We start from the raw sequence: 14,622 nt of genomic DNA, 5'->3' as shown, positions 1-14,622 counted from the left end.
GATATGATTTTTACGGTTTACATTCCTATACAAATACATAGACCCTTTAAGATGACGTCTATAAAGGTCTTTCGTGGCTTTATATTTTTTTTCTCTTGCATTTTTAAAAGATATATTGATATTATATTACATAATTTTTGCAAAGTCATCTTCGTCCCATTCAGGGATCTATGAATAGTGACCAATCGCAAGCAGCATTAGTATGACAAATAAATGACATTTACATGTCATGTATAACATGTTATTTTCAAATAAAAAAAAAAAATGAGGCTTGAGTATCACTTTAACCTCTTGCTGACCAGCCGCCGTCCTTATACTGCGGCAGGTCGGCTCTCCTCCTCAAACCGGCGTAGGTGTACGTCGGTCTGTGCTAGGAGGACAGCGGGCGCGTGCTTGCGGGTCACACAGACTCGACGTCCGCCAGCGTCCCGCGATCGCTGTGTACAGAGGCAGAACGGGGAACTGCCTATGTATACAAGACGATCCCCCCTTCTGCCTAATGACATGTCAGAAATCTTCTGTTCCCAGTGATGGAGAACAGTGATCTCTGTCATGTTCCAGTGAGCCCATCCCCCCTACAGTTAGAACACACCCAGGGAACACCCTTAAACTCTTGATCGCCCCCTAGTGTTAACCCCTTCTTTGCCAGTGAAATTTTGACATTGATCATTGCATTTTTATAGCGCTGATCAATGTAATGTCACTGGTCCCCAAAAAGTGTAATTTGGGGTCAGATTTTTCCACTGCAATGTCGCAGTCCCGCTGAAAATCGCAGATCGCCACCATTACCAGTAAAACAATTAAAAAAAAAAAAAGTCCCTAAATCTATCCTGTAGTTTGTAGACAAGATAACTTTTGCGCAAACCAATCAATATACACTTATTGCGATTTTTTTTTTTTTTTTTTTTTTTACCAAAAATATGTAGAAGAATATATATTTTTTTTGATATGTATTCTAGCAAAAAGTAAAAAAAAAAATTTTTTTTTTTTAAAATTGTCCGTCTTTTTTTGTTTATAGTGCAAAAAATAGAAACCACAGAGGTGATCAAATACCACCAAAAGAAAGCTCTATTTGTGGGGTAAAAAACTACGTCAATTTTGTTTAGGTACAGCATCGCACAACCCCGCAATTGTCAGTTAATGAGGTCATGTGACTTTCCTCTGCTGACTGGCAGACGTTAGAGGGTTATCTTAGCCCCTCCCTCTGCATTCCTTAGATCGGGGAAGGAGAGCAGAGGAATGTCATGTGACCTCACATCGGTCCTGTGAGAGAAGGTATTTAGTATTAGGATTGTAAAAAAAAATCAGACACACAGTACTTTAGATCTTGATAAAACAGAGGGGATGGCAGTCATTTATTATCCTAACTTTACAACCATTTTAAGGCAGGCAGTAGTAACGTCACTCCTCAGCTCTGCAATCAGCAGGAAGCATGAGCTGACTGCCTTTGTCCAGGGTTGATCACTCACATGTGATCGCTGCAATTAGAGATTACATGAGAGTGGCCGTGATTAGCTGCAGGAGCTGGCAGCCTCCCATTGCTTTCAATAGGGCTGCCTCCCACAGCTAATTGTGGGAACCTCCACTAGGGTTCTCACATCTAATCAGAGCAGGGTGCATTTGAAGGTGTGAATGCACCCTTATTCATAGGTTCAGGTCCTGGTGCCCACCCGTCTATGGTTGCATTCTCATAGTTTCAGAAGAAATATTATCCAGGGGCATGTTTGACATTTATAACCGTTTTAATTGCAAAACTTCAAAAGCAGTTACAGACATCCAGAAAATGACCATTTCTCACATTTTCTCAAGGCATTTGGCCCAAGATCTAAGCATCTTGAACAAAATGCAGCCTACATGAGAAGTGGTCATTGGCTGGATGCTTTTGAAATTTAGCCTTTCAAGTATTCTATATGGCTGCTTTTCTAAAGTGTTTTTTAACCCAAAAAAACAAAACAAAAAAAAACAGATCCTGTTCCCTTAAAGCATGTTATACAGCACAGTTCCTGTGCTGTGTAATTTGTCCCCTTCCATCAGCTAAAAAACCTGGCTGATCGTGCTTGGCTATGCCCTCCACCCTGTAAACTGACCACGGTATATTATGGTTGCTGAGCCCTGACACTGTGGTCAGTTTACGTGCCTCCGTCATCTGCAGCCCTCCTCTGTCCTCTCGTCCATCCTCTCCCCCCCTCCCTGCCTGCCTTCTTGTGTCAGTGCCCGCCCCCTCCGCTCCTGCTGCTCTCATATCTAATATAAAATCCTCCCATCCCCTCTGTAATATAACAATAAGTTTCCAAGTCCCTGTGTTATGTAAAAAATATGCTGATCTGTACCTGCTGCATATCACAGTGGCTCCCGGCGATCACTCTCTCCTATCTTCCCTCCTCCCCAGCTGACGTCAGCGGGAGTGCTCAGCCCATGCCCGCTGGAGCTGTCAGCCAGGCAGGAGGAGAGAACTGAGGGATCACGTGAGCGCTGTGAGGTACAGATCAGAGCACTTTTTTTTTATATATAACACAGGCACAGGGACACTTATTGTTATATTACAGAGGGGATGGGATAATTTTATATCAGTGGCTTAACAACCAATTTTGGTCATTCCAGCTCCCAAAATGTTGAGCCCATAGCCACATGAGCAGTGCAACCTGAATTAAGCTCCCAAAGAGGAAATTTCTCTTTTGTGTCACAATGACGGCCCTAAAAAACCAGCACAAGGAACGAGGAAATGGGGGTCATATCAAAAAGAACCCACATTAAAAAAACTCTAAACTTTACCATCTGTACAAGAAAAGGTGTGTTTTTTTTTGTTGTTGTTTTTTTTTTACTGTCTCTGTACCCCATTGAAGAGATTTCCCATTTTCTTTCTGTTTCACTGAATGCTGATATTAGGACTAAGGATGAGCTCCGACGAGTTCGCACAGCCCACATGTAGAGCCCGCCAGGAAGTCGTCACTGCGCTGATCACAGGCAGTGAAACATTGTCCCGATGCGCAGCTGCAGAGATCGGGAAATGTCTCACTGCCTGTGATTAGCGCAGCACCGACTTCCTGGCGGGCTCTGCACGTGGGCTGTGCGAACACGCCGGAGCTCATCCTTAATTAGGACAGGAAGTGAGGGGAGTTCTTCTCAACAAGAATGTAGACAGAGAGGTATTCCAACCCTTTCCCACTCTACCTAAAGCAAAAATAAATGTTTTAGTTGCCTTTTATATACCCACCATCAACTGATAAAACCCAGGTAAAATTTCAGATGCGAGTGATTATAGGAGTGCCTAGACATGCTGGTGAAATGTGAAAGAAGAGAAGCAGGGTTGATTGACATTTCCTATCTTCAGCTTGTGTTTCCTGCACTGGGAGTGGATCATCATATTGTTCATGCATGTGTCAGGATGTGATGTTGAGACGCTATAGAGAGATTTATTAGGTTTTGAAAATGTATTTCCATAGTGCGGAAGATCCATAGAATATGGGACAACTACTGAACCAAGAACTAACCACATTGAAAAATAGATTTTAGTAGCAAGTAGTGCTTTTAACTATGAGTTAAATATGATTTTTTTCATGTAATTCTTTAAATAATGTAATACATTTTTTTTATTTGGAATCCTTTATATACCTGCACCCATTAAGACTGCACAGATAATACTTTTTTTTTTTTCTCTCTCTCTCTCCGCAGGCTTTGTTGGCATCAGAACCCAAGAACAGTAAAGCATGTCTCTTGAAGATGACTATGAAAGAATTAATAAACTTGGCTATGCCTTCGGGTGACCTGTCTGGAAATAACAGCACAATCCCGCAGGTGACAGTGATATTAAACAGGCTAAGCAGCCACAGCAGACCTCTTTCAACAAAGGACATTATATGCAACTTTTACAGCTTTTACCACAGTTGCTGACAATCCAGTGCAAAATCACAGAGCAACAGGAAAACCCTTTCCTTCAAGTCAGTGCATCAGGTCCAGAAATGACAGAAAAATTAATTTTTATACCAGAGCCATCCAACTGGCAGGGCCTAGTCCGGATGTGGTCCACAGAGGGTGTAGTGTAATTTCTGGCTTGTGTGATTTTGTACTGTATGACATCACTTTTAGTTTAATAGGATCCAGCTAAACCCTGCATTGACTAGACAGAACCAGTTCTAATGTGCTGTGTAGTCATCTTGCTTTCTGATGTGTTCATACATTTTGGAGAGAAGTATTAAAACGGCCACCATGATATTTTTCTCGGAGCTGTTTTTATAGTCCTGTCAAAACACAAGGAATACAAGTTATTACCATTTTTTAGCAGCAACTTAGGAAGAAATAAAAACTTCTCTTTAGCTCACGTCGATATTCTGTGACCCATTGTTGTATACTGGCCAACAACCCCTGCCCAAACTTTCTAAGGGTAGGAGGCTATCATCTCGTATGGATTTTTCAGGGCACATCGCTCCTACCTTCCTACCTGCACACTGCAGCCGTTGTGCACCCCCCCTGTTACCCCTCTATAGGAAAACACTTTTTGGGGGGGAGTTGTTTGACCGGTATAGAGTTTTGTTTTGCCAAGTGATTACTTCTTGTTGATGCAAATATGCATGCTCCTGCAGCATGTTTAGGTTGATTGTTGGACTGTTTTATTTAAATTACCGTGTTTATTGGCGTATAACACAGTTTTTCATCCTGGAAAATTAGATGCAAATAGTGTGTGTGTGTGTTATACGCCAAAACTTCAAATTGGGCTGCCTCGGAGGGGACAGGGAGGGGGCGGGATGAGCATCATCCGATTACATACAGCGAGAATCTCCTGTTTACTAGGCAGCCTCTGTAATAGAAAGTCCCACCTCCTGGGCCGGCATTGGATGACTTTTCTGTCTAGCATAGAAACCTGTCCAGGAGGCGGGACTTTGTATTAAAGAGGCCGCTGAGTAAACAGGAGATTCTCGCTGTATGTAATCTGACTGTGCTTGTCCTGACCCCCTCCCTGTCCCCTCCAAGGCAGCAGTAATCTGAGATGAGGCTGCAGATGGGCATTGATCAAGCTGCATTAATGGCACCTATGAGGCTGCAGATGGGCATTGATCAAGCTGCATTGATGGCACCTGTGAAGCTGCAGTTGTGCATTTATCAGGCTGTATTGTTGGCACCTGTGAGGCTGCAGATGGCAATTAATCAGGCTGCATTGATGGGCAATTGTGAGTCTGCAGATGGGCATTGATCAAGCTACATTGATGGGCAATTATGAGGCTGTATTGATGGGCAATTGTGCGGCTGCAGATGGGCATTGATCGGGCTGCCTTGATGGGCACTGGTGAGGCTGCATATGGGCACTAATAAGGCTGCATTTATAGGCACTGACCCTTATTTTGCTTTAAAGTTCTTTATTTAAATTTTACGTTTTTTTCCTGAAACTTCCTTCTTAAAATGAAGGTGCGTGTTATATGCCGATTAAAGTATTTCCAGTTTTGCAGCCAAAATGGGATAACACCCGACAATACCTCTGCCAGAATCCCATAGAGGAAAACCCATGCTCATTGAGAGGAAGCAGTGAACTTTCTGAAGAGGTCCATAATAACCCCAGCTAAGTCAAACCTAAAACTTTGCAATCAGTAAAGAGGTTTTCCCTTTTCTATCCCATGGATGAAAAGTTAATTAAGAAGTGGAGCATGCCAGCCATAGATGCAGCAGTCTCTTCCTTAAACAAGAACTTGACTTGTCCGGTAGTTAATGCACAGGGCTTGAAAGACCCTGTTGACAAGATATATGAGTCATTATTAAAGGCTTCCTTTTCTTTGGCCAGTTCAGCTATTCAGCCAGCTGTTGCAGCAATTGGTATCTGCCAGTCTGTACGGGATCAGATCAGAGGCCTGACAGGCCTAACCAGGAGGATGATCTTACTGTAAATAAGGCAGATATTCCTCAAGCGCTGTGTTTTGCTGTTGATGCCTTAAAGGATTCAATACAGCAGGTTTCTCGTTTGGCTCTCTTGTCTGTACATATGAGCAGACTTTTGTGACGTAAGAACTGGTCAGCTGAGCTTCCTTGTAAGATGTTATTGGAAGGTTTCCCCTTTCATGGGGAACGTTTATTTGGTGATCATTTAGACAAATATAACCAAAAGATTTCCAGAGGGAAGAGTTCTCTACTTCCGGTGAAGAAAAGCACCAGGAGTCCCTCGTTTAAAACCTCAGGGGTGGCTTCCTCAAATGTCTCAGTGCCAAAGCAGTTTCGCCACCAATAGGGTGCTCGGGCCAGGGGCAAGCCGCAAGGCCAGGGCCAGAAAAAGCCCTGGGTCCAAAATTCTTCTAAACCCAGCACCAAGCCCTCTTTTTGAGGGGATGCCCCCACACCATCAGGTGGAGGGAAGGCTGCTGCACTTTGCAGACATTTGGAGAACAATAATTCAGGACGAGTGGATCACCTCTACTATAACTATAACAACTATATCCCACTGTTACGAGCTGGAGTTGTGGGGGGTTCCCCCTCAGAGGTTTTTAAGATCCTGCGTTCCCTCGGATCCTCTTATTGCTTCAGGCACTACATCATTAAGTGCATCAAGGAGTGATTGTAGAGGTTCCTGTATCTGAAAAGGGCACGGGGTTTTACTTGAATCAGTTTACAGTTCAAAAACCAAGCTGGGACACAAGGCCTATTTAGGACCCAAGATCCCTGAACCAATATCTACTGATCCAGTCCTTTCAGATGGAGTCTATCCGCTCAGTAGTAGCCTCACTCCAGACGGGAGACTTTCTAGCCTCCATCGGTACGTGTATTTACACGTACCTATCTTTCAACCTCATCGGAGGTTCCTGTGATTTGCAATAGAGGAACGTCATTTTCAGTTTGTGGCTCTACCCTTCAGGCTTGCTGCAGCACAAAGGTCCTAGCACTAGTACTGGGTCTTTTAAGGGCCCAAGGGATCTTGTGCTCGGGTATCTGGATGATGACCTGCTCAGAGATCACTCACTACAGGCTCTAGAACAGAGCATAAGATGCACAGTGTGGTATTTGGAAAGCTTAGGCTGGATCATAAATACGAGGTTGAAAAGTCAACCTTGAGACCAGCTCAAAGTCTAAAGTATTTAGGTCTGATCCTAGATACGGTCCAAGCAAGAGTATTCTTGCCACCTACAAGGATCTGTGCCCTGAAAGAACAGGTGCGTCAGATAAGGGGCACCAGACAACCCTCCATTCGGCTCTGTAGGAGTCTTCTATGGAGGATAGTATTCTCCTTTGAGGTGGTGCCCTATGCCCATTTCCATTCCAGGCCTCTACAACAAGACATCTTGTTGGCTTGGAACAGGAGAGGACAAGCCCTGGATTATCCAATGTTTTTATCTCCTCGGGCACACTTAAGCCTAAACTGGTGGTTGCAGGATCAGAACCTGTGAAAGGGAAGATCCTTCCTCCCGGTAACTTGGAGAGTACTGACTACAGATGCCAGTCTCTCAGGCTGGGGAGCAACCCTAGAAGGGCTCACAGCTCAGGGAAAATGGTCAAGAACAGAACAGATCCTGCCCATCAATGTCCTGGAATTACGGGCAGTACAACTGGCCCTATGGTCCTGGACAGTGGAGCTTCAGGACTGCCCTATCAGGGTTCAATCTGACAATGCCACTGCAGTGGCCTATATAAACCACCAAGGCAGTATCAGGAGTCGTTCAGCTCTAAGTATATGAACCACATACTAGTCTGGGTAGAGGGACATGTGCCGATTCTATTGGCAGTCCATATCCCAGGAGTAGAGAACTGGAAGGCAGATTATTTCAGCCGCCAGCAGATCTGCCCGGGGGAATGGTCCCTACACCCAGGGGTGTTTCAAGAAATTTGCCAATGTTGGGGGTGGCAAGAGGTTGACCTACTGGCATCCAGGTTCAACAAGCTACAGCAGTTTGTGTCCCAAACAAGAGATCCTCTGGCAATCGGAGCAGATGCTCTGATAGTTCCATGGAGCCAGTACTCCCTGGTTTATGCTTTCCCTCCGATCCCTCTCCTTCCACATTTGTTGCGCAGGATTTGGAGAGAGGGAGTTCCAGTCATTCTGGTGGCATCAGCCTGGCCCAAAAGGCCCTGGTTCCCAGGGATTGTGAGACTGACAATAGACGGGCCATGGATGCTTCCACAGCCCTGATCTACTGTCTCAAGGTCCTATATTCCACCCCAATTTACAATCTCTAAATTTGACTGCATGGCTATTGAAGCCAGGGTGTTAAAGGACCGTGGTATCTCGGGACCAGTGGTGTCTACCCTAGTGAATGCAAGAAAAGCTGTCACTAGGAAGATCTATCATAAGGTCTGGAAGACTTATATTGCTTGATGTGAAACCAAAAAATGGCATCCTATGAAATATGTGATTGGGAGAATTCTCTCTTTTCTACAGTCAGCTGTGGAAATCAAATTGGCTTTAAGTATAATTAGAGATCAAGTTTCGGCCCTATCAGTTTTTTTTTCTTTTTTGTGTGACTTGGTGCAATTATGGCCCTATAGAATTTAAAATAATTGCACCAAAAACGCATCTTATAGATGTGTTTTTGGTGTGTTTTTTGCCATAATAGGGATTTCTCCCTGGCAACATCTTCTCTACACAGGCTGCAGAGGAAATGGAGAGAAGACCATAGAATTCTGCATGCTGAGGGCTTCATCTGCCTGGTTAGAACTAGGCAATTGCTCTATGATCCCCCCCAACACTTAAAGGGATTGTAAACCTTTGAGGTTTTTTCACCTCAATGCATAGAATAAAAACTTCCTGTAATACTGCAGTCCCCCCGAGCCCCCGTTTTACTTACCTGTACCCCCTCTATCTCGTCCCGGGGACGAGCACACCAGCAAAAGCTGGTGTCTGGGTCCTGATTGGATGGATTGATAGCAGCGCTGCCATTGGATCCCACTGCTGTCAATCAAATCCAATGACCCCGGGGGGCGGGGAGAGTGCTTCTCCTAGGGGATTAGCTAAAGCGGGGAGGAGCCGCCGTGGGTCCCCAGAAGAGGACGTTCGGGGCCACTCTGTGCAAAACGAGCTGCACAGTGGAGGTAAGTATGACATGTTTGTTATTTGAAAAAAACAAAAAACGAAGCTTTAGTGTCACTTTAATACAAAGATTGCAGCCTCAGCATATGGCATAGGAGGTACTTGTACAGTATTTGATGATTGAGATGTTATACCCTCTTCTAAACTAACCAGGCAAACAGACAGAGGAAGCAGGTAACTGAAGAAAGGCAACGCCCAGTGATGTCTCAGGAAATAATGCTTGTCATTGGCCAAAACAAAAAAAAATTCTCAACGCATAAAAAGAAAATGCATAAAAAGGGCATCAAAAACATCTGGAGAACACATGGGCTTATAATTATTGTACAGCACAAGGTTTGCCTATTTTTTTCATAAAAATGTCCAGTCATCCTGTAATCTCAGTTCATATACACTATATTACCAAAAGTATTGGGACGCCTGCCTTTACACGCACATGAACTTTAATGGCATCCCAGTCTTATGCCGTGTACACATGGTCGGACGGACCAAAGCCGGCGGACAATCCGATCGTGTGTGGGCTTCAGCGGACTTTTCCAGTTGCAAATCTGAAGGACTTTAGATTTGGAACATGCTTCAAATCTTTACATCGTAACTCCGCCGGACCCAGAAATCCGCTCGTCTGTATGCTAGTCCGACGGACAAAAACTGACGCTAGGGCAGCTATTGGCTACTGGCTATCAACTTCCTTATTTTAGTCCGGTGTACGTCATCATGTACAAATCCGTTGGACTTGTGTGATCGTGTGTAGGCAAGTCCGTTCGTTAGAAAGTCCATCGGAAGTCCGTCGAAAGTACGCTGGAAAGTCTTTTGGACCAGTCCGGTCGAAAAGTCCAACCGTGTGTACGCAGCATTAGTCTGTAGGGTTCAATATTGAGTTAGCCCACCTTTTGCAGCTATAACAGCTTCAGCTCTTCTGGTAAGGATTAGGAGTGTGTTTATGGGAATGTTTGGTCATTCTTCCAGAAGCGCATTTGTGAAGTCAGACACTGATGTTGACGGGGAAAACCTGGCTCACAGCCTCCGCTCTAATTTATCCCAAAGGTGTTCTATCGGGTTGAGGTCAGGACTCTGTGCAGGCCAGTCAAGTTCCTCCACCCTGTACTCGCTCATCCATGTCTTTATGGACCTTGCTTTGTGCACTGGTCCAAATAATTTGGTGTGGGGTTGCTTTTCAGGGGTTGGGCCTGGCCCCTTAGATCTAGTGAAGGAAACTCTTAAGGCATCAGCATACCAAGACATTTTGGACAATTTCATGCTCCCAACTTCGTAGGAACAGTTTGGGGCTGACCTCTTTCTGTTCTAATATGACTGCGCACTGGTGCACAAGGCAAGGTCCATAAAGGCATGGATGAGCGGGTTTGGGGTGGAGGAACTTGACTGGCCTGCACAGAGTCCTGACCTCAACCCCTTCTTGTCCACATCAGTGTCTGACCTCACAAATGCTCTTCTGGAAGAATGGTCAAACATTCCCATACACACACTCCTAAACTTTGTGGACAGCCTTCCCGGAAGAGTTGAAGCTGTTATAGCTGCAAATGGTGGGCCAACTCAATTTTGAATCCTACAGATGAAGACAGGGATGCCATTAAAGTTTATGTGCAAATAAATGCAGGTGTCCCAATGCTTTTGGTAATAAAGTGTATAACTAAAGACAAAACTTTCAGAGAGATGAGAATGCTTGTCAGTTTTTTGTTTTTTTTGCTGTCTGTGCCCTTGTTAGGGAGATTCACCCTCTCTATTTGTCCAGTTTACCATTATCATTGAAAGTAAAAGAATATTTCAAATTATGGGCTGTCCCCCAAAAAGTAATGGAGAGGAAATCTTCCAATGTGGACACTGGTTCTGATGACCTGGGGGTCCCCAAGGAATTTCCTTAATTTGCAGGGATCTATTCTCACTTCCTGTTTGGCTATGGGACAGGAAGTGAAGGAAAATCTCTGCAATGGAACACAGGTGGCGAAATAAAATCTCACAGCGGTTACAACCGTCCCTTATGCCCCGTACACACAATGAGATTATCGGACGAATGATCATCCGTTTTTTTTTTTTGCATGCTAATCTCAGATTGAACCTGATGACTTTACTAAAGTCATGAAAATTCCCGTACGACAGAAAAAAAAATTTGGAAGTGATGTCATGTGTTGTAATGCATATGTATTGCATTTTCAAACGATAGCTGTACTGATTAAACGAAAATCGTACGATCTGGCATCGTCCGATAGAATAATATCAGATGAACTGTCATGATCGGCTCTTGAAAGCTCCCTACTAACGATCCGATTATCGTACGATTGCTTCAAAAGCGGCATTTTTCGTACGATTTTCTGATCGTGTGTACGGGACATTACTCTGTCCAAAGAGGGGAAAAAAAAAAAAAGTTTTTCCTATAGTTCTACTTTAACTTCAGTTCAGGCAGATTTTGAAAGTTTAAACTTAATTATTGTGTCGTTCGTCGCTCTTTTATATAAAAGAAATCTGTAATTCCATTTGACTGTCCCGATACGCCGCAAAGCGGAACGCACAGCCTCATCATCATGCTAATCTATACAAGCATCTTGAAGCAAGATCTCCCTTTCTGTGGACCACAGCCAGAGCTAAAATATATTTCAGACTTTTATCACTGAGATTCCAAAGCTTTATGATGTATATACTCTTGTGTATGTATGCTCTGAGCATGTTTGATCAGTTACTTCTACATCTGTTATATTCTTTTCCAGTTCTCTCTCTTTTTTTTTTTTTTTTTTTTGGCGGCACAATCCTCTATTGAGACTTGTTTAAGATCTAGATAAATATCTGTCACGTTTTTTTTTTTTTTTTGTTTCTCTCTCTCTCTTTTTTTTTTTTTTTAAAACAAGAAAGCCCGGGAGATTTCCCAGAACCACCCGAGGCACTTTGGTTTGACTTTTAATGTGTCTGACAGCACTTTTGGGATGCAAGACTGATTTATGTTAATAAAATGAATGTATATTTTATGCTCGCAGGTGAAGTGGTATGTTAGATAATGATGAGGTTGCTCTAATAAGGCAGTAATAGATTATGAGTTGAAGGTGAGCTATTATTTATTAACAAGCTATGTGGCCGGGATCCAAGCTATGATTTAAGCAGGAAAAGATGCACATATGTGCTTTTAACCAAAAACAGTTGCTGATTATGCTAGGTTTCTTGCGTACGCGGAGCATTTATTTGTTCCTACTTATATCTGTAGCATATTAATTCTTCTTCAGATGTCTAGAGGGAAACGTAATGTGTTTTTTTTAAATTATAACTTCAGGGTCTCAATTATATTAATTACAAATATGTCTAAACTTTGGTTTACATCTTTGCAAGATCCTAGTGTTAGGCTGACAGCACTGTGCAAAGCATACAGTACCTTGAAAAAGTATTCATACACTTTGACATTTTCCACATTTTGTCATTTTACAACCAAAAAACGTAAATGTATTTTATTGGGATTTTATCTGATAGACCAACACAAAGTGGAAAATAATTGTGAAGTGGAAGGAAAATGATAAATGGTTTTCAAAATGTGTGAAAAGTGTGGTGTGCTTTTGTATTCCGCCCCCCTGAGTCAATAGGCTTTCACACTGAAGTGGTGCGCTGGCAGGACGGTGAAAAAAGTCCTGCAAACCGCTTCTTTGGAGCGGTGAAGGAGCGGTGTATTCACCGCTCCTGCCCATTGAAATCAGTGGGACAGCGCGGCTATACCGCGGCAATACCGCGGCTATAGCCGCGCTGTACGAGGGATTTTAACCCTTTTTCGGCCGCCAGCGGGGGTTAAAACCGCACCGCTAGCGGCCGAATACCGCTGCAAGAACGACGGTACAGCAGCGCTAAAAATAGCGCTGTTGTACCGCCGACGCCCCCACCGCCCCAGTGTGAAAGGGGCCTTAGAGAGTGACATTTTTGCCCATTCTTCAATGCAAAATAGCTCAAGCTCTGTCAGATTGGATGGGGAGCTTCTGTGAACAGCAATTTTCAAGTCTTGCCACAGATTCTCAATTGTTTTTAGGTCTGGACTTTGACTGGGCCATTCTAATACATGAATATACTTTGATCTAAACGATTCCATTGTAGCTCTGGCTGTATGTTTAGGGTCGTTGTCCTGCTGGAAGGAAAAGCATCCCCACAACATGATGCTGCCTCCATGTTTCATGGTAGGGATGGTGTGTTCAGAGTGTTGTGAAGTGTTAGTTTTCCACCACACATAGCGTTTTGCTTTTAGGCCAAAAAGTTCAATTTTGGTCTCATCTGACCAGAGCACCTTCTTCCACATGTTTGCTGTGTCCCCCACATGGCTTCTCACAAACTGAAAACGGGACTTCTTATGGCTTTCTTTCAGCAATTACTTTCTTCTTGCCACTCTTCCATAAAGGCCAGATTTGTGGAGTTCACGACTAATAGTTGACCTGTGGACAGATTCTCCCACCTGAACTGTGGATCTCTACAGCTCCTCCAGAGTTACCATGGGCCACTTGGCTGCTTCTCTGATTAATGCTCTCCTTGCCCGGCCTGTCAGTTTAGGTGGACGGCCATGTCTTGGTAGGTTTGCAGTTGCGCCAGACTCTTCCATTTTGGGATGATGGATTGAACAGTGCTCCGTGAGATGTTCAAAGCTTGGGATATTTTCTTATAACCTAATCCTGCTTTAAACTTCTCCACAATGTTATTCCTGAGCTGTCTGGTGTGTTCCTTGGCCTTCATGATGCTGTTTGTTCACTAAGATTTTCTAACGTCTGAATGGATCACGGAACAGCTTTATTTATACGGAGCTTAAATTACACACAGGTGGGCTCTATTTACTAATTAGATGACTTCTTAAGGCAATTGGTTCCCCTAGATTTTATTTAGGGGTATTAAAGGGGGATGCACGCCACACTTTTCAGATATTATATTTGTAAAAAATTTGAAAACCATTTATCATTTTCTTCCACTTCACAATTATGTGCCACTCTGTGTTGGTCTAACAAAGGGGTCTCCAATCTTTCTAAACAAAGGGCCACTTTACTGTGCTTCAGACCCTAGGGGGAGCCGGACTGTGGCCAGCAGGAATATCATTTTTCTGGCATCAGTATCTTTGGTATTCGAGAAATATGCCCCATTGTCGGTGTCAGTGGCAGGATATATGCCCTATTGTTGGTGTCATTTGGCAGAATAGTGTCTTGTATCAGGAGGATAAATAGTACCCCAAGGGTCGGATAAAGGCAAGTAAAGGGCCGCATCTGTCCACCCCTGGTCTAATGCATAAAATCCCCAAAAAATAAATTTACATTTTTGATTGTAACTCTACAAAATTTGGAAAATTTCAAAGGGAATGAATTCTTTTTCAAGGCACTGTAGAGCAGTAGTGGTTAACTTTCTTGATATACGTGCAGCCCCCGACATCAACAAAGGGCAACATGAATTTATTTATTTTTTTAATTTTAAATTTTCATAATAAAATGATAAACATTAAGGGTGACCTAACATTTAGTGGATATTTATTATCAGAGGCATTATTCAAGAGATGGTCAGAGACTGTGGACATAATACAGGAGATGTCAGAGATTGTGGACATGATAGAAGAGATGGTCAGAGATTGTGGACATGATAGAAGAGATGGTCAGAGATTGTGGACATAATAGAAG

General features: G+C 43.4%; 1 protein-coding gene across 5 annotated transcripts in view; it reads left to right on the top strand.

Moving 5' to 3' along the window:
* The window catches only part of THADA (THADA armadillo repeat containing), a 904,047-nt gene that overhangs the window by 264,814 nt on the left and 624,611 nt on the right, over positions 1–14,622 (top strand). For all 5 annotated transcript variants that reach the window (XR_012244018.1, XM_073628459.1, XM_073628460.1 and 2 more), the window contains exon 24: positions 3,673–3,795. Coding sequence is in view for 4 of the 5 variants with exons in the window: in XM_073628459.1 (XP_073484560.1) it covers positions 3,673–3,795 (123 nt within the window). In the remaining variant the exon portion in view is untranslated. The remainder of the gene's footprint in view (positions 1–3,672; positions 3,796–14,622) is intronic.

Source organism: Aquarana catesbeiana, linkage group LG04, assembly GCF_042186555.1.
Source record: "Aquarana catesbeiana isolate 2022-GZ linkage group LG04, ASM4218655v1, whole genome shotgun sequence".
Taxonomy (NCBI): domain Eukaryota; kingdom Metazoa; phylum Chordata; class Amphibia; order Anura; family Ranidae; genus Aquarana; species Aquarana catesbeiana.
This window is presented reverse-complemented; position numbering and strand designations above follow the sequence as displayed.